The 27,996-nt window shown below is 47.1% G+C and overlaps 1 protein-coding gene across 6 annotated transcripts in view; it reads left to right on the forward strand.

The window, feature by feature from the left end:
- The window catches only part of PTPDC1 (protein tyrosine phosphatase domain containing 1), a 59,068-nt gene extending 31,358 nt beyond the window's left edge, over window positions 1-27,710 (forward strand). The window contains exons 1-9 of one of the 6 annotated variants that reach the window (XM_087858955.1): window positions 7,103-10,122; window positions 10,575-10,746; window positions 13,012-13,092; window positions 13,307-13,425; window positions 14,424-14,561; window positions 17,712-18,952; window positions 22,077-22,262; window positions 23,641-23,751; window positions 25,874-27,710. In XM_087858955.1, coding sequence (XP_087715081.1) covers window positions 9,915-10,122; window positions 10,575-10,746; window positions 13,012-13,092; window positions 13,307-13,425; window positions 14,424-14,561; window positions 17,712-18,952; window positions 22,077-22,262; window positions 23,641-23,751; window positions 25,874-25,993 — 2,376 coding nt within the window. In that variant the 5' untranslated portion in view covers window positions 7,103-9,914 and the 3' untranslated portion in view covers window positions 25,994-27,710. Of the gene's footprint in view, window positions 1-7,102; window positions 10,123-10,574; window positions 10,747-13,011; window positions 13,093-13,306; window positions 13,426-14,423; window positions 14,562-17,711; window positions 18,953-22,076; window positions 22,263-23,640; window positions 23,752-25,873 lie in introns of those variants that run through there. The other 5 variants (XM_087858956.1, XM_087858957.1, XM_087858954.1 and 2 more) reach the window with 5 other exon arrangements.
- The last annotated feature ends 286 nt before the right edge of the window (window positions 27,711-27,996 follow it).

The raw sequence follows: 27,996 nt of genomic DNA on the forward strand, positions 1-27,996 counted from the left end.
ATGAATCGTGAGAAAACTTAATTAGGGAGTACATAAATAAAGTATTTAAATTATTTGTAAAGGAAAGTAGAAAACTTAGCAAGAGCTATCTTTGGAGTGAGACAAACCTAGATTTAAATCTTGGTTCTACTTTTTGAAAAAAAAATTGGGGGAAGGTGGAATTTCAAACATTCATAAAAGTGTGTAGAATACTATATATGTGGAGGTACGGATCTCTGTGGAGGTACCACCCCAACGTATAGGTGCCATCCCCGTGGAGGTGCCACCCCCCACAGAGGTCCCCTTCCCCATCAGGTGCCGTCTCCCAGCTTTAACAGTCTCAGCTCACTCACTTCCTCCCCTCCTTTCCCCTGCTTCCTTGTTACTTCATTTCATTCCTTAACCATATCACCATTACCATAACTAAAAAAACTTAACAATTGCTGAACATCATCAGTATCTAAACATTGCTCAAATTTCTGTCTCACAGACGTACATGTTTTCGTTTGCAATCGGGCCCCACAGAAGGCAGTTTTTTAGAACTGGTTGTTATGTATCTTACATCTCTTTGGCATGTAGATTTCTCCCTCTTTTTCCTCCAATATATTTGTTAAAGAAACCAGGTTTTTTGCCCTATAGAGTTTGCCACAGTCTGTATTTTGCTGATTATATTCACATGTTGTTTTCTATAAATTGAACTGACAGAGGGTCATAGGGTCTGATCAAGTTGTTTTTTGTTTTTTTTTTTACTTACAGTCATATTTGATGGATGGTGCTGTATTCTTCCATCAGAATGCCCGTGATGTCTGGTTGTCTCTCTTGTAACATTAGCTCTTCTGTTTTGAAATAATTTCAAACTCACAGGAAAGCATAAAAAAAAGTTCCCATATCCTATTCACCCAGGGACCCCCATTCAAGTTTTGTCAGCTGTCCCAATAATATCCTTTAGTAGCAAGAGGGCACTTGTCATGTTTTCTCAGTTCCTTTCAGTGACCAGGAACTGCTGATTCTCTTCACCTTTACGAAAGTTCCAGGCCAGTTATGTTGCAGCACGTGCTCACTTGGGGTTTGTCTGCTGTGACATCGTAGTCACATTAAGGTCACGCATTTTTGGCAGAAACATCCCAGAAGTGATTTTATTCTTTCCTCACTGCATCCCATCAGGAGACCTAGAAGGCCCCTGGAAGTGTTAAGTTTGATCACATCAGGACAGTGGCGTCTGCCGAGATGTGTGCATTATAAATCGTGCTTTCTCCCTCACAGCTCCTGTTTTGTGGAGACGTCTTTGGAGAGTCTTCGTCCAGCTCTTGGTCAGCACCTTGCGGCTCCACCTGAATTAACCATCCTGATGGTAGATAGTGAAGTGGAGGGCTCCTAATCCCATCATTGCTTCTGTGTTTCTCAGCCGGCACTTTCCTGTAAAGAGGAACTTTCTCCTCCCATTTATGTGTCCGGTTGTTTCTCCATTGCACTGTGGATTCCTGTTCTGTTCAGGGGATGTATCAGTCACTGTCATTTGTTTTCATGCTCAGCCATCCCACACTTGGCCAGCAAGAGCCCCTCCCGGCGGGGCCATCCCTGCATGCCTGCTTCCTCACACCCAGCGAGGTCTTCTTCTTCTTCTTTTTTTTTTTTTTTAAGATTTTATTTATTTAGTTGACAGAGATAGAGACAGCCAGTGAGAGAGGGAACACAAGCAGGGGGAGTGGGAGAGGAAGAAGCAGACTCATAGCAGAGGAGCCTGATGTGGGGCTCGATCCCACCAGCAAGGTCTTCTATCTCCCCTGTCCTTTCCCTGTCCCAGCCCTGAAGTCACCCAGGTCTGCAAGGAGCTCTGATCCTTTCAGTGGGGAGCAGTGTCCAGAAACCAAAATGTGCTCTCTACTGCGAGGACATTGCAGTTGCCATGCTCCCTGGGAGACAGAGCTAGGAAGTATATGTTACTAAGTGTGCACAGATACCTACCTGCTTTTACGTGTTTCTATATGGTGAAAACTCTGAGTTTATATTGGTATTTCCCACTCTCATCCATCACTGCACCATCATTCTAGCTTTTCCCAGTATTACGTTTATAATTCCCCTTCTTCAAGAATGAGAACCCTCGCTCTCATTATCTCCAATATGTTTCCTTATTTCCTCAGGCCTCCTTTTCATGACCAGTCTCCCAGCCCTGCCGTCGCTCACCCCAAGCTCGTCCACACGGAGTCTATACCCTGCCAGGCTGAGTGCCATACTCTGCTGCAGTTGACCCTTGAGCACATGGGGGTGGGGGCACAGATGAAAATCCACAAATAACTTCTGACTCCCCAAGAACTGAACTACTAACAGTTGCCTGCTGACTGGGAACCTTACTGATAACCATTGATTAACACAGATTTTCTGTGTTACATACTGTATTTTTGCAATAAAGTAAGGTAGAGAAGAAATGTTAAGGAGATCACAGGGAAGAGAAAATACATGTACAATATTGTACTGTATTTACCCAAAGACATCTGCGTACAGGTGGACACGTGCAGTTCACACCCGTATTGTTCAAGGGTCACCTGCTACATGACCCTCACTTAGGCCTGCCTCATGGCTGTTTTTAGTTTGATTATGTATATATTTTTAATTAAGATATTGAGATAATTGTACAGTCACATGCAATTGTCAGTCATGATACAGAAAGACCCTTCACTCAGTTTCCACTGCCAGTAACATCTTGCAGCTCTGGAGTGCAGTATCACAGCCAGGGTGTCAGCATTGTTACACTCAAGATACAGGACAACATTAGGGACGCCTGGGGGGCACAGTCAGTTAAGTGTCTGATTCTTGGTTTCGGCTCAAGTCATGATCTCAGGGTTGTGGGATTGAGCCCTGCATTGGACTTTGTGCTGGCCCTGGAGCCTGCTTAAGATTCTTTCTCCCTCTTCGCCTGCCCCTCCCCCTGCTCATGCGTGCACTCTCCCTCTCGCTTTCTCTCTTAAAAAAAAAAAAAAAAAAAAAAAGATACAGGACAGCACTGTCACTACCAGGATCCCTCCTGGTGCCCACTTGTACCCGTGAGTCTGGCCCCTGACAAGTACTGTGACATCTAAAGTGCAAGCGACGAAGGAAAGAGATAAATCAGACTTCATCAAACTTTGAAACCTCTGTGCGCCACAAGATGCCGTCAGCAGAAAGAAAAGTCAGTCTGCAGAATGGGGGGGACTATTTGCAAATCACATATCCATCTAATTAGGGACTAGTCTCCAGAAATGAAGAGAATCCAAAATTCAATGAGCAAACACAAACAGTCTGATCCAGAAATGACTTGAGTAGACGTTTCTCTGAAAGGATACAGAGATGTCCAATACACACGGTTATTTTAACCGTTAGAGAGATGCAGACCAAAACCATAGTGAGATACCACTGCGTATGCATTCAGATGGCTGTTACCAAACAAACAAACCAGAAATAACAAGTGTCCGTGATTAGATGGAGAGACGAGAGCCCTGGTATGTTGCTGCTGCTGGAAATGGTGCAGCCACTGTGGAAAACAGTACGGCAGTTTCTCAAAAAATTTTAAAAAGACTTACCCGGGGATCACCTGGGTGGCTCAGTCCGTTAAGTGTCTGCCTTCAGCTCAGGTCATGATCTCAGGGCCCTGGGATTGAGTCCGGCATTGGACTCCTTGCTCAGCAGGGAGCCTGCTTCTCCCTCTCCTTCTGCTGTTCCGCCTACTTGTGCTCTCTCTCTCCCTCCACCCTCACTGACAAATAAATAAATAAAATCTTATAAAATAAAGTAAATGGAATAGACTAGAAAAGAATTACTACATGATCCAGTGGTTCCACTTCTGGGTGTGCGTCGTAGGACAGAAAGCAGGGACTCACGCTGGTGTTTGTGCACCCACATTCATAGCGGCATTCACAATAGCCCAAAGTGGGAACCAACCTACAAAGGTGGCACACAGGTGCAGTGGGATATGAATCAGGCTGAGAAAGCCTGACACCTGCTACGGCGTAGATGGACCTCGAAGACACCACGCTGAGTGAAATCAGCCAGACACAAAAGGACAAATGCTACACGAGTCGCATCTATGAGGGATCCAGAATGGTCAAATTCATAGGGACAGAAAGTAGAGGGGTGGGTGCCAGGCACTGGGTGGGGGGAGACATGGGGAGTTAGTGTTAAATGGGAGCAGAGTTTGGGTTTGAGAAGATGAAGAAGTTCTGGAGATGGACGGTGGGGATGGTTGAACAATGCAAATGTACTTAATGCCAGTGTAAGTACCGTACACTTAAAAATGGCTAAAATGGCCTATTTTATGTCATATATATTTTAGCACAATTAACAAGGAAAAAGGAAGGTGCTTTCTCTTCCTCTTCTTTTCCTTTCCCTTCCTGAACAAGTCATTCCCAAGCCACTGGCAGGGCCACGAAAAGTAGGCACGCATACCAGAGGGTGAGCGAGGCTGCGGTGCTGAAGACCAGGCAGGGTGAGGGGCGGCAGCAGTCATGATGCCTGTGTGGGATGACGTGTGTGAGGTGTTCGAGTGTGCGGGTGTTAGAGCACTCGGGGCCAGAGCCTCGGATGTGGTTAGGAGGGTTCTTGCATGGCCAGTGGCCCGACGTGGAGTAGCCGAACACAGGCAGGGCATCCACACAGGTCGTGGCAACAGCAGCCCGGCTGGGGTATTAGAGCCCACATTGGGGGGAATCCACATCGAGAGGGGCAACAGCAGTGAAGGGAGATCGGTCACATAGAGGGGCCCAGTTAAAGATGGTGGTAGCAGGGTTCTCACTGCTGCAGAAAGGTGGAGGGACCATGTGTGTTGGATTGGAATTGGTATATAGGGTGAACTCTTGGTTTTCAGTTTATATATATACGCGTGCATATAGAGAGACGTGGACGTGTGGAATGTGTGTATGTGTGTCTGCGGTGCGCGTGTTCTTCAGCTCTGTCTGCTGAGAGGGCCTGCTGGCGGCAGCATGCTGATAGCCACGAGCACACCCAGCACCTAGACTTCCTTCCTCAGTGCCATTCTTCAGCCACAAACATGCGGGCTCTTGGGTCTCATCATGAGGAAACAGATACATTCTGCAAAATAACGGGCCTGTACTCTTCAGAAGTCAAGGGAAGACTGAGGAGCTTGCTCTGGACACACGGGGCAGCCACTACAACGTGCGGTTCTGACGTGGTGTGGCGTGATTTGCCATAAGGAGCAAACCTCCCTGAGGTCATCAGGGAAGCTTGAGCAAGTTCTGAGGGACAGAAGCAACTAGTCATGTATCAGTTGTAATCTTCTGATTTGGGGGAATCTAGAGGATGTCTTTGTTTATGGAAAATATACACTAAATTATTTGAAGTAATAGGGCAGCAAGTCTGCAGCTTATTCTGACAGTTCAAGAAAAAATACTCTTTTTCTGTAGGTTTCAGATTGCTTCAAAATAAAAGAGAAAGTCTTCTCCAAAAAATTTTTAAAATTAAACCAAATATTTCAACCATGTTGCATGCTACTGAGCAGTCCACCAAGACAAAAACTATCCAGAGGCCATTGGACACCTTAGAGCAGTTTTCAGTGGGTAATGGGGGCAGAGACCAGAGCGGCATGGGTTGGTGCTGAGATAGGTGAGATGCAAATGGCCACTGCCATCAACTGTTTAGAGGTTTTGCTGTGAAGGAGCAGGGGACTGTGGTGTGAGGGGTGTGGAAACAATGGTGTATGCAGGAATGCTTGGACAGTTTAGAAGCTATAGCCCGAAAAGGGGAAGTTTTGGAGAAGTTCTGTCTTCAGATATTTGAAGATCTTGCAAAGTCAAAGAGATGCTTTGTTTTAGTTTTTGGAGGAAAGTAGAGCCAGCGTTTACGGAGCAGGGGGTTCTGACTAACGCATTGAGCCGTCCAGCAGCTGAGTGGTTGGTGGCCTTGCATGAAGTGAACTCCTATCACAAACAGTGGCAAGCAGAAACTGCTCCTGGAAGTGACTCCTCTGGTGACTTAGGGCTGAGGCCAGGTGGACCTCCAGGTCCCACTGCGCTCTTCGGCCCATTGTCACTTGAGTTTGTTTAAATAGCAAGTTCTCAGCCCTTTCTGAAATCTTGAGTCTAAGCGGAAAGGACCGGTTCTTGGGGTTCCATGTCTGCTCTAACCACTGCGTGTGGGGATTAAAGAGGAAAAGACCGTGCTGTCGCGTGCCTCTCAGCGGGTTTCTTTGTTGCTTACTGCGCTTACCACAGGGGTAGACAGTCTTGCATTTGCAGTGACCAGGGAATCCCTTGGTTCCTTAAACATTATTTTGAATTGGGGAAGGTCTGATTGCCCACCTGCAATCAGGCCAGTGGCCACGAAGGTGTTACGGCATGGAGACCGGAGCACAGCGCCCTGGTTCTCTGTGCTTCGAGGGGCCCTTTGTGTGTCGGTGATGACAGCAGCTTGGGGCGTATTAGATTGGTCACAGGGATTATCCTTTGTTTTGTTTTCCTGCTTTTTCTTGGATCCTGGTTTCTTGTTAGAGATGGTATATTTGGGAGTGAGAAGGGTACGAACAGTAGCAAGATACCGCACCCATGAGTTTATGTTCATGGGATGTAGAAAACTGACATTTGTCTTCTTATGTATTTAGAAGAATATGTTGTCAGAGTAGTGAAAAACAGATGAATTATTAGCAGGTAAGTTGGAAAACAGCAGTAGTGTGGATTCTTGTGGCCTGCAAATAAATTATAGCTGTGGAGGGACAAGGAGCTTATGATAATGACGTTCTTTCCGTGGCCGCCAGAAAAAACACTCTTTACCTTTTAAGTGTCCTTGAAAGCATGGCGCTTCACAAAATTACTGTGACTCTGAAACACTCCATTTTGTATATCACAATATTACATGAAATAGGAATTAAAATAGTATTATGGCTCCTGTTTATCTAAAGAGAAGGCCTCTATTTTTTTCCTGCTGGTAATTTATATATTAAGATTTTACTTCTAAGACTCTGAATAACTATCATTAGCAATCTGTAACTCATCCCAACTAAAATTTTTTAAAAGATTTTTAGGTTGTTATAAAAATATACTTTCTTAATGAATACAGAAAGAGAGATCAGTTTGGTATAACTATAACATCTTCTATTCCAAGAATTTGAAAATAATCTCTCTACAGTTGTTTCATGATTGTTTTCCTGCAACATTCTGTGAACAAAAACATGGTTTTCGAAGACCACAAATTAAGGAGATGTGAGATTTCTGAGGTCAGAGAGGTTGAAACAAAGCTTCTCAGGGATGGCTTTTCTCAATCTTTATTTTAATGCTGTATTTCTCTCTGGCCTCAGAAAAAACCTGTGTTGAGTTTTTAAAAATATTACCTCTTTCAGTATCTTTGTATGTAGTTGTTGAAACATGTAAAGACTCACCTATATGAAAATATGAGCTTTGAAAATTCTGCTTACCAGCCACCTCATCCCTAGGAGTTTGCCGAAGGAGAAATGTGGATATAAAAATGTTTAATGTCTTGTTTTTAAATAAGATCATGGATCGTGCCCTAACTGTCCAACAGCGAGGGAATGAGGACATAAGTTATGGTGCACCCACTTATGCGTGAGGACCCTCATGCGTCCATTAAAGGAGAATTGTGAGACCCGGAGCAAACGGGAAGGTGTGGCCGTCTGCTTAGAAAAGCAGGAAGGTGTGTTCACAGAAAGTCCACATGTCTATGGACAGGGGCAGGAAGAGAGGCCAGTGTAGACTTAGGGGTGGGATTGAAGGTATATTTCCCTATTGGAAAGCTACTTGGCATAAATAAAAACTGGCTTTCAAAGATGGATTTGGCCACGATTTGGGCATTTTGCCAATGAGTAGTCTGGAGCCCAAGACCGTGGGTGACAGTCCTGCCATGTCTGGAGGAAGGAGACGTCCAGCCCACCTGTCATGCCCACACCCACAGGTGGACAGAGCTCCTCTTGAGCAGCAGGTGTGCCTCCCGCACCCTCGGGAGTCAAGGGTGAGCACTCAAGGGAGGGTGCAGCTGCCTTTCAGACTCCTGTTTGCCTTCGGCTCCACTTCCCTGAAGACCACCCTCAGGGTCCCTGAGCGTCCAGTGACAAGAGTCCATACAGTGGTTACATGTTTATTGGAGGTCCACCCAGTTCTTAAGATTTCACAGCAGAAATTGTTCTTGAGATGACACGTAGCCAGCCCTTCTTCAGCATCGTCCAGACAAGGCTGACCGTCATCAAATTCGTTTTCATTCTTGGAGCCATTGACAGCAATGCCACTTGGGCCCTGGTCCATGGATGTCCTTAGAGCTGCAGGCGTGGGGCATCTCCCACTCGCTGGTAGAGACTTTCCAGCCGCTCCTCATGTGCTTCTCATCTCCAGGGGAGCTCGCCTGCTGGGTTTCTCCACGGGCTGCGTGAACTGGCTTCAGCATCTCACTAGCACCGTGGCTGCCATCTGTCCACTCCTGCACTGTCTCGCACCTCGATTAAGTCCATTCACGCCGTCACTGTCCCAGCAGGCCTCTGGTCCCTGGCTCCCAGCCCATGAGCCCCCCGTGCAGAGACTTGCTCAGAACCCCTGCCCCACATAGCAGATGCAGACCCCCGAGTTTGAGTACTCAGGGCTGTCGGCTGCCAGGCTCCAGCTCGCCCTCGGTGTGGCATCTTCTCCTCCTCCTCCTGTAAAGCTCTGTGGAAGCTGTGCTTTCTGGATTGGTTACATTAAAAAAATTATTTTCTGTCACTGTATGCAAACAAGGACATGGCACGGCTCTCACGTAGGACTTTGGGCATCAAATTGAGCTTCTCTGTCTCTGTCTTATTTGACAGAGTCTGTTCAGTTGGGGAGTTGGGGTTGCATTTTAAAAGGCAAGTGCTTACAGCATTACTGATAATTAAAATAAAACAGAACAAACAAAAAAGAGCCGTATCTGTGGCAGGAAGTTGTTTCTGTCTGCACATAGCTGAAGCACCATTTGGAGAGACAGAGAGAGACACCGAGACACAGAGAGACGGGGTGGGGTAAGCCTGACATTCACAAGGGAGGAGGCGGACATTAGTGTTAGATTTTCTGTGTTCTTTGTGTCCTTTATCCTCAAGTTGCAGCCACCTCCTCATCCAGCTCCTGAGAAGAATGTGATACTTAGTGAATTTTTTCCACATGCCTCCACTAAGACATTCCTGAAGATTTGTTCCCCCCACAGCAGTGACAAAAGGCGCAGACTTGCATCTTTGAGCATTTGAGAGGCATAGCCACTTAACTACCTGATAAAGGCATGGCCGGGATCTGTGTTTTCACATTCCGAAAGTAAAAGCATGGAAGTCTGTGTCTTCTGATCACATCAACCCTACAGACGTCTTTATGTGTTCTGCCCAAGTATTTTTTAAAAATAGTTCTATCAGGAAAATTATAGGGGACTTTCTGGTTTTGAAGAACTGAATGGCGTTTTAATAATGTTACGAGGCATGCTATACATTCTACTTCATTACAGGTAACTTCTTGTCCGCCCTGTTCCAGAGAGGAGTAGAAAGAGAAGTTTTTTCAGACTGTTCAGAGAATAGATATGAAAGGAATAACAGAATTTAAACCTTTCAACATGTGTATAAAAGGCAGTGTCTGTGTCATAAACACATTTTTCTAAATTCATTACAATGTGTTAGATGTAGTTCTTTGAGCTGGCAGATCTTTCAACTGTGTATGAGAAACAAAATAGAGTAGTTGCAATTTAGTATAATCTATTTAAAATACATGTTCTTCCCTCTATTTGAACAATCTGTCCAAAATGCAATCCATTCATGTGGGATTTCGCCTGTACAGCTCTGAGTGGGAATCAGTAGTTTCTTTGTTCGTCACTATGGAAACAAGTCAGCCTATCCCGAATGGCTGTCAGATCTCGCAGAGTGATGCTGGTGGCTCAGTGTAACTTCACCGCGGAGCAGGCTGGCGCTGCCATCCCCTCACCCGCAGCTCTTTCCTGCTGGGAGCCCAGCCATGCAGGACTTGCCCCGGCGGTGCTCGGCCCTGCCCTTCCTCAGCTCCTTCTTCCAGGGCCGCCGGCACTCATCCTCGGACCCCATCCTGCAGCAAGGCCGGCGCGGCTCGGCCACCCAGACCCTCTCCTCATCCTCTCTCCAGGTGATGGTGGCAGTGGCCTCCGTCAGCTCTGCTGAAAGAAACGCAACTTGCCTCCAGAGAAAAAGTAAAGCTCTTTTCCTTCTTAAAGATTGCCAAAGCTTTGAGTTTAAGTTCAGACTGTCGACAATTAATTCTACATTGTACTTTTTACTGTCTGTTATGCTAAGAGCTTCAGTGGACATGTAATAGGAGATAAAGTGATTGAAGGTTTTGTGCTTTTGCATTAAAAATGTAATTTTTGGAAAAAATTCATTACCTTGTAAAAGATCTGCTTTTATAGTTTCTTCCTCTTCATTACCAATATGACATGTGGATATTATTGTGTGTGAAAGCCTTTTCTATATTAAGAGATCAAGCACTCAGATGAAAAGGAAACAGTTTTATTTCTGACAAAATGAAGGGAATGTAGCACCAGCTCGTCATCTACAACCCTGAGATAACACGGAAGCTGTTTCTCATGTTACTATTCCATTTGGAGAGTGGAACTTTGAATCCCCCCTTCCTTGTATGTTCTAGGAAATTCAGGACGTCCAACACCAAAGTATACAAAAGTCGGAGAGCGCTTACGGCACGTGATTCCTGGACACATGGCCTGCTCCATGGCGTGTGGTGGCAAAGCTTGCAAGTATGAAAACCCAGCCCGCTGGAGCGAGCAGGAGCAAGCCATTAAGGGGGTCTACTCATCGTGGTGAGTGAGTCTGCAGCAGTCAGTGGCTGTGGAGGAGGGATCGTGGGGGTGTGAAGTCAGAGGACCCCACCCCCACCCTGGCCTGGCAGCTCGTTGAGCTGTGTGACCTGGCTGGCTCACGCAGGTACTCTGAACCTCATCTATAAGGAAATAATAAAACCAACCCACAGGGGTTTTTTAATTAAGTGAAACGATGTATGTAAAGTATCTTAAAGAAATGGTAACGAGATAGTTCTTAAATATCAGAAGTTGCTAGAAATAATGTGTTCAGGTATAAATTTGAGAAGGCAGGAGGTACATACATGGTTTGTCCGTTTCACACGGGTACATGTTAGCCTCATTTTTTCTGTTCCCCTCTTCTGTATGAAAGGGCACACTTCCACACAGATACACCACCCGTGTGCCTCAGTAGAGAGCGGTGCACATTATTGGCTCAGCAGACAGTGTAAGACGCGTGCGTGGTTTATGGTATGCAGATGTGACTCATTCTGCAGTGAATCCTTCTGCTTCTTGTTATTAACGGTAAACTGTCAAGTGTACCTCTTTTGACGTAGTAATATCTCTGACGAATTCTGATAATCAAGCCAAATCACGTTTCTTTGTTCTGTTTTTTAAAGATTTTTAATTTTTTTTATTAGAGAGCACAAGCTAGGGGGGAGTAGCAGAGAGAGAAGGAGAAGCAGACTCCCCGCTGAGCAGGGAGCCCAATGTGGGGCTCAATGTAGGGCTGGATCCCAGGACCTCGAGATCATGACCTGAGCTGAAGGCAGATACTTAACTGACTGAGCCACCCAGGCACCCTGCCAAATCACCTTTGAAACCCACTAAGAGGAATTCACAGTTTAAAGAACTCTAGTGGTGAATCATTTCCTGCAGCAAGAATCCATTTCCAAATTAGACTTTTGTCGACCGGCCTACCTAACTTGCAGCCTGGGCTTTTTCATACTTGCTGGCACATGTGTAGTGATAGAGTCGGGGTCCATTGTTACTGCCGTTCCCCACAGATCATATTCTAGTCTAAAGAGTGTTGTGTGAAAGCAAACAGTAGGCCTGAGGTGTGGTCGGACCATAAAGTTCCAATAATGCAGCCTGAGATCACATTAATATTTTTGGTTTATTGTTGACCAAACATCTGAGTCTTTTTTACCTGTCATGCTTTTTCATGGTACTTCTCTCTTCGTCTTTTTTTTTTTTTTAAAGATTTTATTTATTTATTCGACAGAGATAGAGACAGGCAGCGAGAGAGGGAACACAAGCAGGGGGAGTGGGAGAGGAAGAAGCAGGCTCCCAGCGGAGGAGCCTGACGTGGGGCTCGATCCCAGATCGCCGGGATCATGCCCTGAGCCAAAGGCAGACGCTTAACCGCTGTGCCACCCAGGCGCCCCTCTCTCTTCGTCTTATACTAAGTATTACTGAATTTGGGGGCAGGGGTCCCATCAAATTTTAGGGCTTGCCCCAGCCGGGAGGCATGGTATCTTTCTGGATTGTGCTCTGCTCAGCTGATGTCTCTGTTACTCATCAGGCTCATGTGACCCATAGCTCCCGACAGACTGCCTGACGTATCTTCCACCAGACCCCTGAGGAGGGGCAGCTGTCTGTTGGGCCTCTGTCCATTTGTCCTCAGGCCAGGCACTGCGCTAGACGCTGTCAAATTATTATGTCATCTTCATAAAGCTCCTGAAAAGTAGGCGTGGTTAATGTCATTCTATTGATGAGGGAATTGAGGTCCAGAGAGACTAAGTGATCTACTACCCAGCTAGAAGTAGAAAAGCCAGCATTTGAAACCAGGCCCAACTGATTCCAAAGCCCATATGTTTTGCTGAATTACAATAACTCAGCATTTATTCATAACCACATGCCAGGATTTGTGCTAAATACTTTACACCCACATTGTGTTGAATTCTTGTGACAATCCTGCGAGGCAGGCGTTATCTCTACTTAACATAATAGGTAACTGAGGGGCAGAATTACCTTTGCTGTCCCATGAGGTTCCTCCACCATGCCCACTAGAATCTCATGAGAGTCCTTGAAACCACACTGCCAGAGTCCACGAATACTTTACACCCTGGAATTTTTTCCAGGGATTCAGGGTTTCTTAGAGCCCTCATCATGATGCAAAATTGAAGCCAGAATCTGTATAAGAAAATTGTTCTAGAATTGTTAAAATCATAGAAAAAGTAGGGACTTGGTATCTTGTTCTCTTAGTTCTTAGAGCTGGAATGTTCCAAGTTTTGTGCATCTCACTAGCCCCTCCTCCCATCCTAGGGTCACTGAGAATATCCTGGCCATGGCTCGCCCGTCCACTGAGCTCCTCGAGAAGTACCATCTCATCGAACAGTTCCAAAGGTAAATGCCATGTCCTTGACACACTTGCTAAGCCAATCACATTTTCTCGTCCGTTGCTTTTGACTTCAAATAGTCAAACAATAGGCAGTGGAGAGTATTTCAACTAGGAAATCAAGGTTTTGAGAGTGATTAATAATGTTTATTAAAGCCAAAAATGCTTGATTTTTTAACCACTTGCTCTCAATATGATAACTTTTTTCTTTTCTCCTGTAAGCCATGGCATAAAAACAGTCATCAACCTGCAGCGGCCTGGTGAGCATGCCAGCTGTGGGAACCCTCTGGAACAAGAAAGTGGCTTCACATACCTTCCTGAAGCTTTCATGGAGGCTGGCAGTAAGTCAGAGTTACCAGGAAAAGCACCCAGACTTTTGTCTGCTCAGCTCTTCCGTCACAGGGTGATAGAATGACTGCTTTCTGCCAGGGGGGCGGGCTCCCTACAGGGAAGATGAGCTGACTGATTCTAGATAATGCAACCATTCTTCTCTGGTGGTGCTACTGAAAGTACAGGATTTCTTTTGTCCTGTGAGAGGGATCTTGGGAGGATCCCTGTAAAAACAATGCCCGCATTAGTTACCATAACAGTCCACTGGCCCTGTCAGCTCTGCCCATCCTGTAGTCCCTGTTTCTGCCTCACACTCATATAGGCCATGCAGGCTTAGTGAGCTCCCACTCGCCCGGATCACACAGTGTCCACATGGCAGCAGGACTGGAACACAGGACTCACTCATGCTTTTACTGCTGCCCAGCTCTGCCTCTGGGTAGGACGCAGGGATTCTTTATGTGACAGTCCCAGAAGCCCCAGTCTTGGGAGCCAAGGGGTTGGAGTCCACTGAACACATGCCATTCAGAACCAGGCTGGAAAGGACCAACCCTAGCCATTCTGGGGACTTGTTTTTAAGAAGCATATGTCTAGCTTTTTTTGTTTCCACTAGGTGGAAAATCTCTATGTACCCACCTTGTGCCATTTATCCGTCCTTTAGGGGTATTTCCATGCTTAAACAAGATGCCATGCTTTCCCTCTGTAGCTGAGTAATTTGGGCACAGGTCATGGACTTTATTGATCTGCAATCCTGTTTCACCTTAATTCTTTCTGGCTGAGTTTTAGCAGGAAATATCATATGTTATATAGAATGTGCTTTGTAAGAAATGTTAACAATGAACTTACGGGAAATATAAAAAGCCTATCATATTAGGCCTCCGCATCCAGTTTAATCTGTGTGCCTTACAGCTTTATGCTTTTCGTGAACTCACGCACTTTCTTCAGGTGGCTATGCAAGTACTTTTCCTGTATGTCAATTGTTTTTTTCTGTTTCCTTTTTTTCATTGTCCAGTTTATTTCTACAATTTTGGTTGGAAGGATTATGGTGTAGCATCGCTCACTGCCATCTTAGATATGGTGAAGGTGATGACGTTTGCCTTACAAGAAGGAAAAGTAGCTGTCCATTGTCATGCAGGGCTTGGTCGAACAGGTAAATTCTAGGAAATGGATTTATTGTCTTGTAGCATTTTTAAACATGTAAAGAATAGTATTTCGTGATTCTAGAGAATAAATAATCCTATCCTATCAAAGCTTTGGAGTTAAGTGGCAGAAGCCACTGATAGAAATTTGAAATATCTTAAACAAATAGTTTCAGTGATCATTTATTTGTGAGAGTGTTTTTGAGACTTAAGCCTGAAAACTCATCATATTTAGTAAACAGATGGGTTTCCACGGCTCTCTAAATGACCACTCTGCTTTTTCTTCTTCAAAGGAATAAACCCCAACACTTTATTTATAATAGGTAATGTCTTTTTAAAATGTCATTTTTCTTAACCAAAATAATGAAAATAGAAAGCATTGTTTTATTTGGTGTTTTCTTTTCTTTTTCTTTTTCTTTTTTTTTTAAGATTTTATTTATTTATCTGTCAGAGAAAGAGGCAGTGAGAGAGGGAACACAAGCAGGGGGAGTGGGAGAGGGAGAAGCAGGCTTCCTGCTGATGCGGGGCTAGATCCCAGAACGCTGGGATCACGCCCTGAGCCCTGAGCCGAAGGCAGACGTTTGACGACTGAGCCACCCAAGCGCCCCTATTTGATGTTTTCTAAGCACTTTACACTCACTGTTTTTTTTTTAAGTCTTTAGCAACAATGTGAGTTTTGAAGAAGGTTAAGTAATTTGCTACATTGAGTAAGTGGCAGAACCAAGATTTAAATTGATGGCTGGAAGGATTTTATTTGTGAAGGGGTCTATCTGTGCCTAAAATTCTATATAAAAATCAATGATTTTACTTAAAAATGCAGCAGATTTCAGTGCAGTGCTGATACTGCAGCAAAAATAAATACCATAAGGTTAGAATATTAATTGTCTTCTGGTCCAACCAGACGCCTGAACTCTGTCCATCGTGTACGTGTGTACCTGCCTCCACATGCTTGGGAGTGTGTTCAGGGCGGGGACTCAACTCTACCTGAGAATATCCACTCTTAGGGTCAAGCTAAAATCTCACTGTTCCTGGGGATTCCACACGACAGCACTGCAGATACTTCCTACTTATACTAAAGGGCCACGTCCTGCTGAGGAAGATTCGTGGGATGCTGCGCCTACTGGGAACCACGCAGTTTGCAGAGGTCCTGATTTCCATATGTAACGTGATGAACAAACTTGGCGAATCACACAGATGTCTTCTGATTTGCCTTTTATCTTGATATTAGCTATCAAAGTTGGATTAATGGATTAATTATCACCATTATGTTATTCATTTTAATTTAATGTTAATTAGCAAGAATAATAATGGTTATACCATTCAGGCTGTTTCCTTTAATAATAAGTATTTATAGAATAAAGTTATATCTTGGTCTGGAGAAAAGCACTGTTAGTGTAGACAAAAGTCCAGAAGTAAACTGTCAGTGTGAATAATCCCCAAAGAAAAAGTGCCCGAAAAGGAAGAATGCCAAGCTGGGAATGTGGCGACAATTGATGGCAAAGATGGCAGGATTGGGAAGTAAGTGTGCAGTCAGGGCAAGTAATGGAGTGAACTGTTCTCAGGCTCCTTCTCCTCCTTGGACCAACTTCAAGCAAATCCTGCTCTACTTCCTGCTCTGAACTTCCCTTAAAATATTCCATCCAGTCAATCCATATACTCTGTTTGGACCTTTCCCCAACGCCCCCTCACTCCCTCACCACACTCTCTCCCTCATCCCTTCACCATACTCTCTCCCTCATCCCCTCATCCTCCTCACCCCCACTCACTCCCTCATCCCCCTCACCACTCTCTCCCTCATCCCCTCACCACACTCTCCCTCATCCCCTCACCACTCTCTCCCTCATCCCCTCACCACACTCTCCCTCATCCCCTCACCACTCTCTCCCTCATCCCCTCACCACACTCTCTCCCTCATCCCCTCACCACACTCACTCCTTCATCCCCCTCACCACTCACTCCCTCATCCCCTCACCACACTCACTCCCTCGTCCACCTCACCACACTCTCTCCCTCATCCCCTCACCACTCTCTCCCTCATCCCCTCACCACACTCTCCCTCATCCCCTCACCACTCTCTCCCTCATCCCCTCACCACACTCTCTCCCTCATCCCCTCACCACACTCACTCCTTCATCCCCCTCACCACTCACTCCCTCATCCCCTCACCACACTCACTCCCTCGTCCACCTCACCACACTCTCTCCCTCATCCCCTCACCACTCTCTCCCTCATCCCCTCACCACATTCTCTCCCTCATCCCCTCACCACATTCTCTCCCTCATCCCTTCATCCCCTCTTACTCCCTCATCCCCCTCACCACTCACTCCCTCATCCCCTCACCACACTCACTCCCTCGTCCACCTCACCACACTCTCTCCCTCATCCCCTCACCACTCTCTCCCTCATCCCCTCACCACATTCTCTCCCTCATCCCCTCACCACATTCTCTCCCTCATCCCTTCATCCCCTCTTACTCCCTCATCCCCCTCACCACTCTCTCCCTCATCCCCTCACCACACTCTCTCCCTCATCCCCTCACCACTCTCTCCCTCATCCCCTCACCACACTCACTCCCTCATCCCCTCACCACACTCACTCCCTCATCCCCTCACCACACTCACTCCCTCATCCCCCTCACCACTCTCTCCCTCATCCCCTCACCACACTCTCTCCCTCATCCCCTCACCACACTCTCTCCCTCATCCCCTCACCACACTCTCTCCCTCATCCCCTCACCACACTCTCTCCCTCATCCCCTCACCACACTCTCTCCCTCATCCCCTCACCACACTCTCTCCCTCATCCCCTCACCACACTCACTCCCTCATCCCCTCACCACACTCACTCCCTCATCCCCCTCACCACTCTCTCCCTCATCCCCTCACCACACTCTCTCCCTCATCCCCTCGGCCCCTCTTACTCCCTCATCCCCCTCACCCACCTTTACTCCCTTTCAGGGTACAGAGATGACTGTGGATTCTCAGTTAGGGGGAGAAGTGACATATAGACAAGTGAATAAACACTTGTACAAGAAGTCAGTCAGTTATAATTGTCTTTAAAATGATCTTTTATAGGTTTCCTAACACATAGTCAAAATTTAAATCTTAAAGAGTAATAATAAGTTATAAACTTTTTCATACCCATCTTCTCTTCACCTCTAGGCGTTTTAATAGCATGTTACTTAGTTTTTGCAACAAGAATGACTGCTGACCAAGCAATTATATTTGTTCGGGCAAAGCGACCCAATTCCATACAAACTCGAGGACAATTACTCTGTGTAAGGGAATTTACTCAGTTTCTGATTCCTCTTCGCAATATATTCTCTTGCTGTGACCCTAAAGCACACACGGTTACTTTAGCACAGTATCTCATTCGCCAGCGGCATCTGCTTCATGGTTATGAGGCCCGACTTCTGAAACACGTACCCAAAATTATCCATCTCGTTTGCAAATTGCTACTGGACTTAGCCGAGAACAGGCCAGTGGTGACAGAAGAGGTGGCAGAAGGGCCCAGCCTGTCTGCCGAAATTGAGAAGACGGTTTCTGAGATGATCACCCTGCAGCTGGATAAAGAGTTACTGAGGCAGGGCAGCGATGCATCCGATTCCTTCCCCCCCACTGCAGTGGCCGCAGATTTTGAGAATCAGGACGTGATTCTTTCCAGCGAGCAAGGGATTGACCCTCTTTGGAAGAGGCGGAATGTTGAGTGCCTTCAGCCCCTGACTCATCTGAAAAGGCGATTGAGCTACAGCGACTCAGATTTAAAGAGGGCTGAGTCGCTTCTGGAGCAGGGGGGATCTCCATGGACAGGGCCTGCCCAGGCCTTGTGTGGCCATAACCCTGGGCAGCAGAAGCCCATAAGCCACTGCTACAGCCCCCAGTCTCCACAGCTTGATCCAAGTAAGGAAACGCTCGTCCGAAATACATTCTCTTTCTGGAATCAGGCTAAATTTGGAGGCCTGGAAGGACTCAAAGATGAGGGGTCGCAGGTTTTCCATAGGGAGACTATTACAAAGGAAGTACAGCGGAGCAGAACCTTCTCTTCGGGTGTTTCGGGTTCATACAACCTTAAGGAACCAGTTACACTGAATCTTGCAGATATCCCGACGGAACCAGAGTGTTCTCCCCAGCAAGCGCCCCGCTGTCAGTACAAAACCCCTGCTGGTTGCTGCTCCGACACCCTCCGTGGCCCCGTGGACTGTGGCTTCAGCCCCAAAGCACCCTTCTCGGTTGGACGCAACCACGCCCAGGACAGCAAAGATCTGTCTGCAGTTGCTCCACACACTGCTTTGCAGTCTGAATTGAGTGTTGAAGCCAGGAGAATACTGGCAGCCAGAGCCCTGGCAAGTTTAAATGAGTTTGCCGAAAAGGAGGAGGTGAAAAGGAAGGTAGAAATGTGGCAGGTACTTGTATTTCATTTAATTAAGTGTGGGGGGGAAATACTTATGTCAGAGCAAAAACATAATACATTTTCCCAAATTTAAGGGTTACGGGAATTTGACGACCTGTTTGTGTAATAATTAACTTTTGAACTTGAGGTTTCTCAATCTCTGTGTGAAAGAAAGCGCTCAGTGCTCAGCACTTAGCAGGGTCCTTGGAGCACGGCACTGATGCTAATACATGTGGCGGCTTCCTGCCGTCCCTCTGCATTTGTGGGACAGACCGCAGCAGACAGTTTTAGGAACTGACTCGAACATCTTTAATGAGTCTGGTGGGGAGCCACACTTGGAGAATCACTGACCAGAGACGTAAGAGAAATCAGAGAAAATTCTTTTCCAAAGTCATCAATGCAAGTGTTGAGTGAGGTCAGGAGGACACATGATGGATGCTGTTTGCTCAGCATCCCTCCTGCAGACTTCCCAGTGCACCCCCATGAGGCCACAGTTAGATTCCACAAAGCAAATGAGAGCAAGCCACAGAGTACCTTTGTGTCGTTAGGTCTTTTTTTTTTTTCCTTAAAGATTTTATTTATGTAGAGAGAGTGAGAGGGGTGTGGGGGTAGGGGCAGAGGGACAGAGAGGGTCCCAAGCTCAGCATCAAGCCTGACGTGGGCTCCATCTCATGATCCTGAGATCATAACCTGAGCCCAAATTGAGTGAGATGCTTAACTGACTGAGCCACCCAGGTGCCCATGTACCATTAGTTTTATCCGAAGTTGTGCCTTTGGGGTCCATTTCTTGGCTTTTACTTAAATTAGAATGTGTAGTTTTAAATTTTAACCCCTTTTTGTGGTGTATTTTCATTAGAAACACAGTCTTAAATCAGTTGTGCCCAGTGCCCTGAATGAGCAGCTGGTGTAGACAAAAGGCAGGCCTTACCACCTAGTTACCAGAAACTAGTAAACTGGCCATATGTGGGGCTGACCTGGGGAGGCCTGGCTCAGTGAAATCTAGACTTGTTAGCCTATAATCTCCCACAAATTATTTGTGTAGCCGCTCCTCTGTATTCTACATTAATTAAGCAAGGCATGTACACTTTCCAGGAGGGTCAGAACCTTCCAGATGCAGACGTGGGAAAATGAGGCACAGAGCCTTGCACCCACTTACAGCTGTGGGACTGCAGAGCACGTGCACATTGTTTGTCAGAACTGCAGGTGTTTGCTGAGCAAATAGTTACATATATTGATTTCTTACAACATGGAGTATTTTTTCTTACCAGACTGAACAAGCCTTTGGCTCGGTGTGGCTCAGTCTGCAGGCCCTTCCCTTGCAACACCGTAGCCGCGGGAGCTAGTGGTTGGACCCCTCATAGGTCAGCCCGGCATGGGCCAGACTGTTGGAGCACTTTGCATACAAAAGCATCTTCCAGAGGTGAACAGGACCCTTTTGTGGGGATAGTCTTGCCCTTTGTTTCAGTTTCTGGATTTTAATATGGGCCTTTCAGCAATAAAACAACTTAGTTGAGTTCTGGAAAGAGTCCAGTGAACTGTGATTTGGACAGCACAGTGCTGCCTGTGCCTGTGCTGGGCCCTCTCTGCTGTGTCACCTGCTCTCACAGGGACCTGTAGGGCAGAGGATACCCTAAGATTCTTCCTTATTCTTCACGGTCCTTATGAATTAAGTATCACGGTTAGGGAAGCCGAGGGTCACAGGGGTCAAGACACATGCTCAAGGTCCTGTGGCCCGAATGTGGCAGGGCCGGGATGCAGCTCATGAGGTTAATACTTTGCTAAGCCCCCTGAGGGATCTCAGAAAACACGACAGTGTAACGGCATTTTACTGGTAGGGCCTTTGAGTTGTGCCGTTCTGTCCAGCTTCTGGTTACTGCAGAGCAGATCTGTGTGTGTGAACTGTGGGGAACGGGGCCTCCACACAACTCAACACAGTGGCTTCTTTATGAGGTAATCAAGCGGAACCAGAGGAACCCAGAGCCAGAGGACCCTGGCAGCGGGGCAGGAGCATCACGTCTGGGGTCGAACAAAACCCAGAGAACGCCGTCTGCCCCGCTCTGCTTTGGGCTCCTGGGCAAGTACCCTCTTCCCTGGGCCTGCACATCTGCCATCGGGGCCTCGCTGCGGGGTGCTATAGGAATCGTGCTACAGGCTGCCCTATTCTGTCTTGTGAAAATACCAGATGTGTGAATGAATGAATGAATGAATGAATGTGCAATTATTATGCTTAGTCCTGTAGCACACATATACTTTATTTACTAATGCATAATTCTGAGCCCTGGCAGAAGTTAAAATTCTTCCTGTTTTTCCCTTGCTCTCTGCGAGGTAAACTTATCTCCAGCATAAACTTAACTTGCCCTCCAGCAAGGGCAAGACTTGCTCGTCCCCTGCCCTGCCCAGTCTCAGGATGTGGGGCTGGCTCTGTGTCCAGGCCTGCACGGGACTCTGAAAAGGAGCGTGAGACAGGTGTGTCTGCCACAGTTGCGGCCTCTTCACTTTTCTGGGGCCACTTTGAAGTTTCAGGCAGCTTTTCCTCGTCCCAGGGTAATTTGCAAATGTTGTATGTATGCTTTTTCATCTACCATTCTACTTCATCACAGTAAGTATTTCTGTTTTGTTCCAAGGAACCTGAAAAGGAAGGCTCCCTCTTTCTGAACAGTGCGTGTGGTTTCAGAGCGGGGTGGAGAGCTTAGCGTTTGGGCCAGCCGAGCGCCTCTCTGAGGGAGCTTTAGCATGCATGTGGGGCAGGGTCCACTTCACAGAGGTAAACTGAGGCTTGGAGAGACTCAGCATCTCAGACCAGTGTGCCACCTGGAGGTGGGGGCACTGGGAGGGGTCCCCATCCACCCAGAGCCCAAGACTGTCACTCATGGACAGCCTGAGGGCCATCAAACCTCAAAATGTGCTGCCTCCCTGTCCCTCCTCCTCTCCCTCCTCCTCACCCCTTGCCCTCCCCTTTCTCCCTCCCCCTCCCTCTCTCCCCCTCTCTTCTTTTCTCTCTCCCACTCCATTCCCCCATCCTTCCTGCCCTTCCCCCTTCCTCCCCTCCTCTCCCTCCTCCTCCCACTCCCCCCTCCCCTTTTCCTCTACTCCCCTCTCCTTCCTCTCCATTTTCCTCTTTCTTCCCTTCTTTTTAGAAAGAACTAAATTCCCGAGATGGAGCTTGGGAAAGAATATGTGGCGAAAGAGACCCTTTCGTCTTGTGCAGTCTAATGTGGTCTTGGGTGGAGCAACTGAAGGAGCCTGTGATCACCAGAGAGGACGTGGACACATTGGTTGGCAGCCGCACAGATGCCGCGGAAGCACTATTTTTATTAGAGAAGGTAAAGAGGCTGTTGGGCGGTTGATGCAGTTAACCAAGGCCCTTAGCACAGGCTTCATGCACAAAAATCCATTATGAAGAAGGGGACTTGTGCAGAACCCCGTATCTGGGTCTAATTTAGGTTTTCCTGAGGTAAGAAGACATGCACGCCCAGCATCACATTAGAAGATCCAAAGCCAGACGAGGAGAACAGCCACAGTCCCAGCAACACCACTCGGAACGTTCGTGAGTCCTTTCTGTCAAGCTTAGTGCATTCAGCGTGGTCACGGACAACCGTATAATTCATTTTTTAGACACACACAGACACGGACACACACACTCGCACACGTGTGCACATGCCTTTAAAGATGAGGACGCCCTGGATCTGGAGTCTGGATCCAGAGTCCGTTTCAGAGTCTGCCTTCTCAGCCCCTGTGTGAGGGGATGAGAGAGGAGGTCACCCCTGGGGCAGCGGCCAGGCCCTTGCCAGGTCATAATTTCCGTTTTCCCCTTCATCCATCTCCATGGCCCAGACAGGATGAGGCCCCGTCTCTCAGGAAAGGCAGGCAGCGTGTGTCAGAGCAGGACTTGAACTCCAGTGGCACTGGCACAGAGCTCACACCCGTCTGTCACGTGGCGCCCGCGGCGCCTTCATCATCCTTCGCTCCAACCCCCACATGTAGGGTGTTTACGTTATTTCAGGTTTTCACTTTGGTAGCCATCCCTGTAATGATCTCTTGTGCATGCAGGTTTCTCTGCATTTCCGATTAGGCCCTCAGAGTAGATTTCTGGAAGCGCAGTCAGTGGCTCTCAGGGATAAGTGTACTGGATGCGCGTCCGCTCCAGAGGTGAAGTCTCCTTTGCTTCTCTGAAGTGAACAGCCTCTGGGAGTCAAGTCAGACGCGTTCCTCTGGAACCTTCCCCTTTAAGTTCCAGTGGGCGCACTGTTGGAGGGCTGTGGTTGTCTCTCCCCCCCCCCCCCCCGCAGTTCCCACCACAGGCAGGGCGTGCAGTACTGACACTGGGTGCCCGCCACTAGTCCATGTACCACCGCAGCATGTCAGCATCCGCTAGCTGAACTGAAACAGTTGTGTCTAGAAACGAGTGGATCCTCTCATTAGTTCACTGCAAGAAAGACATTTGATTTGAAATTACACTTACATTCATATTCAGTTACACTTTATGTAATAACTAAGCAGCTTTGATTTTATTTCCTGAAAGCTTTTCAAATTGTCTTAACACCTAACAGGAAACATTGGTAGAGCCCTTGGTAGAGAGTTTGGTATTTGAGGTTACGAGTACTTGGTTGCACACCAGCTCCTGGCTCTGCAGTTGCTCTGAGTTTATGTCTTGAGGCATTTTTCAAACCACTCGTTTGCTTTTGATTTCTGCAAAAACAGGGCCAGCACCAGACCATTCTCTGTGTGTTGGACTGCATAGTGAGCCTGCAGGGGATCCCGGCGGATGTGGAGGAAGCCATCCTCTCCCGCGCCATTAAAGCCTTCACCAAGGTGGGTCACATGCTGCCCTCAGCATAATTGCAAATCAGAATTCAGAGGTCCCACACCTGCTCTAAAATAAAACTTTCAGTATATTTTTCCTTAATGGAAACATGTTTGACCTTTCTCAAATGTGGTTATAGACTTTGGCCAAAAAATACTAGTTTCTCAAAAGTGATATTAGAAAAAGCTGAAATGTGGTATTTTTGTAGGAGAACATTGGAACAAAGAGCTTTCATACAGAAACAATTAGATGTTGAGAAAATTCTTTTAAATCATGTGCCAAGTAGGAGTCAGAGAATCTTTTCTGGTTGAGCCCATTCTACTTTGGGCCTAAGCAAGTAACTGACCACTGAGAACCCAGCGTCCAGCATCGATGACCCAGTACCCTGCCCTAGTTGGCAAATCAAAGCAGAAAGTAGTAAAAAAGCTTCCTTTCTATGCACATCCTTTTGGCTTGCAGCAAGAACCAGGGCCGTGCCAGGAGAAAAGGCTCCCCTCACCCCTTCAGTTTGGTTCTTCTCACAGGGGATGCGACACTGTCCTGAAGCGCAAGAGCCCAGCTTCTCAGCGACGGCATCTGCAGTAGATGTTAGCGATGATGCCAGTTAACTGTTTGTGCGGTTCGCCGCGGCTTCCCTGTGCTCTCCAAAGTGCGCCCTTGCAGGTGTCTGGGTTACTCTCAGGAGCTTTGCAGCCTCTGGGTCTCTTCTCAGCAGTTTCCAGAACCAGTGGCTCAGACCCATGTCGCATCGTCCTTTGCACCTTACATTTATGTCTTAGACCGCGAGGCCACTGCCCTTGGGGAGGGTTGCAGTTGGGTGCTTAGCAAAGTGAACAATTCAAACCGTTATTAATGTCAATGAGAAGTTTTTGCAGATAGGATAAACAATATAATGAAATTTCTGAATGAAAAAATCCTTAGTGTTGGTTTCTCTGAATGTGGTAGGAATTCTTTATAATTTCTTTTGGCCTTTTAGGGGGATCCTGATGAAAAGTTAAACATAGCAGTTGTTCCAAACCCAGCTTTGAAAAGGTTGGGAGACATTTGTGGCTGTCTCCCCTGGTGCACAGTCTCGTGAGCAGAGGCCCCGACTGCTCTCGCTCTGGGCCAGCTCTTCAAGGAAGCTGGGCAGCGGCTGCTTTCAGGGTCACGAAGGTCCTGTTTGCCTTTGGCCAGAGCTTTCCCGGCTTGCTGCAGCCCCTCAGCAAACACTGGGAAACCTGCGCTCGCTCGGAGAGGTCAGCTAGGATGCAAAGCCCCTGCTTGTGCAGCCCCCACCTGGGCCGCTCCACATCGCCCCCACCTCATCGGGGAATTGGGGGCTTAGAGTGCGAGGGCGACCGTGTGATTGTGACGCACGTGCTGCCTGGAGTCGTGGAGTTGTTTGTCTCTGACCACAAACATGTTAGCCAGGCGGGGACCCTCCACAGCCCTGCCCATGGAGTCACATGTTTCTGTGGGAGGGGGAGTGGGCGGAGGTGTGGGAATTGGTTTGGCTCTCTGTCCTACCATCACTCGACCCTGCAGCCCTCTGAACTTGGGCAAACAGCCCAAATACATGGACACAGTACGTCCCCACCGTGGGGCAAGGAAACTAACTTCCATGAAAGTTTTCTCTGTGGCAAACAAACACGTGAGCTTCTCAAGTTCACTGCTCCCAGAAATGCTAAGGCGGTGGGTATTGTGGTGCACACGTTACAGAGGTTACGTGTGAGCTGAGGCCAAGTAGCGGGCTGGCGGAAAGCTGGGCTCCCGGGCGGGTTGCCACAGGGCAGCCCTTACAGCTGGCGAGCACTGTTTTGATAGACACCTTCCCTGTGCCAGGGCGGTTAGTCTCCAGATTCAGAATCCCGTCCTCATGGCTGCCCTGCGTCATGACACCCTTCAAGTACACACGTCCAGGCAGGGGGTTTCAGTTTTTGAGTTTTTATTCATAAGTTTGGTATTGACATGATTGGCGGTTCTAATATAGTCTTTCAATTTAAATTAATGTGTGAACTGTGTTGTGTATGGTGTTCATTGTATATAATTGTGTTTGTAAGTCAGGGTTTTTCTCCTCCTTTCTTTTCTCCCCAAATCGGCTGATTAAAATTCTGCTGCTATGTCCTGAGTCTATCTATTCTTTGTCAGCAGGTTAATTTTGACTCTGAAAATGGACCAGTAGTTTACGACACCCTGAAGAAAATATTTAAGCACACGCTGGAAGAAAACAGGAAAATGACAAAAGACGGCCCTCAGCCTGGCGTTTAGTGACACTTCCTGGTGGCGGACACCTCAGACCTGAGACCCAGATGGCGTTTCTGCTCACAGATGAACAGGTTGGAGCGTGGAGCCACTTCGCCCCGTAGCACTTTGTCTCAGATGCTCTTGGTTTGTGCTAAGAAAACTCATTTCTCTTGGGAGCAATTATTTATTTTAAAATATTCTCAAGCTACATTTTTGCGTTGAAAAATTGCCATAATGTTGGTGCCACTTTCTTGTATTTATTTAACTGAATTAACATTGTTGTATTAATATGTTAAGTATGTGGTGTTTACATCTTTATTCTTTTTGACATTTTGGAAAAGTTGCAACTCTTCTTTCCAAAAGAATTATTTTGTCAGTGGAGCCCTTGCTGGAGTTTTTACCAAATATGAAATTTTAGTAGTAAAACTTCATTGTGGATCCATCCCCCTGATCCATGACCTAAGGAAGTCACAAAGTGTCTTAAGCTGTTTTGTATTTGTTAATAAGAAGGCTATTGATACATTTTTTAAGGATTTTTTTTAATTTGCAAATTTTTTGGTTTTTTCTTTTTATAAACACGTGAAAGGATTTCAAAGTATGTTATTTCTCAGAGCGATTTAGTTTTGTGTTGAAGGTTGACTATGAGGTGGTTGGGATTTTTTACCACAGGAAGTAGACTTGCTCTTGGTCAGGCTTCCAGACTCCCGGGCTGACCTCTGCTGTCACAGGAGGCAGGAGCGCTTCTCAGCACATCCAGCCTGATGCCCACGAAACAGCATCTTCACAGAGGAAGCAGGGGCCGTGGTGGGCAGTGTGGGCAGCTGCTCAGAAGCAGGACTCCACAGGGAGGACCATCAGGTGGGGCCAGGCTCCGTGCAACAGTGTGACCACCAGCCCGCACCTCCCACATCTGCCCTTCCGTGGACCCTGTCGTCTCAAGGCCCTGTCTTCAGCCACTTGTCACTCTGAGAACTGAGATTCTTAAACTGAATGTGACGCACATAGACCACAGTCACCCTACGGGCTCGAGATAAGAAATAAGTGAACTAGTTACTGCCTAACTAGTTCTCTGTGGACCAGACTGTCATTCAGCAGTTGAAGCCGTGAGGAATGTGTGCAGTACCAGAGGCCAGGCCACACAGAGGGTAATCATTTTTCCCAATAAATGTGATATTCATCTAACCAATTTCACACTATGGCTATGACCTAATTATGGAGACGGAATTTCGGGGGAAGTGAGACTAAGCACGGATGAGACTCCCCGATTGCTGCATTTCTGAATCAGACGCTGGCGCATCAGAAACATCGTCATCCTTGTCGGTTCTACGAACTCCGGCGGCAAACGCTGAACACCATTACCTCCCACACTGTTTAAATTTTCTTAGGAAACCAGAACAAATGAATTTTAACAAACTGGGTTGCCCGTTCCTGAAATTTCTCATTTTTAAGTGCCTGACCTGGGAAAGAAGGGGAGAAAAGATTACATTTTATCCAAAGGTACATTATAAAAATATGTTTTTTACCCAAAAAGATGTTTACCATCATTTCTGTCAGTCTCACATGGGCAGGTGCCAGCAATGGTCACTGGACAAGTGACCATTGGCCTGTGTGTCTGAGATGGTTCTGCACAGCCCTGATGTGACCATGGCAGTGTGCCAGACTGAGGAAGAGAGCTGGTGGGAGAGATAAATTGGGCTGTCTGCAGGCTTTGTATGTATTTGAATAAAAGTTACAAGAACAACCCATAATCCTCATACATCTTTAGCTTGGAGCTCCTGATGATACGGGTGTGGTTGGTGACGGGACAGTCCTGATGGGAAACTGGGTCATGGGCTGGGCATCAGCCAGGCTCTGGTCGGTCCCGACTCTGTTGGTCCAGGAGGAGCAGGTGGGGGTGGGAAGGGAGAGGAGAGCTCTAGGAGGAGTGGGTGAAGGGAGTCTTAAGGCCGGGGGGTTCCTGCCTTCCTACATTTGAGTGGATGAAGAGTTCTCTGCAGCCCAAAGGATAGTTCTCCTGACTGGAAGAA

The sequence above is a fragment of the Ursus americanus genome, chromosome 34, assembly GCF_024610735.1.
Source record: "Ursus americanus isolate L20-20 chromosome 34, mUrsAme1.1.p, whole genome shotgun sequence".
Lineage (NCBI taxonomy): Eukaryota > Metazoa > Chordata > Mammalia > Carnivora > Ursidae > Ursus > Ursus americanus.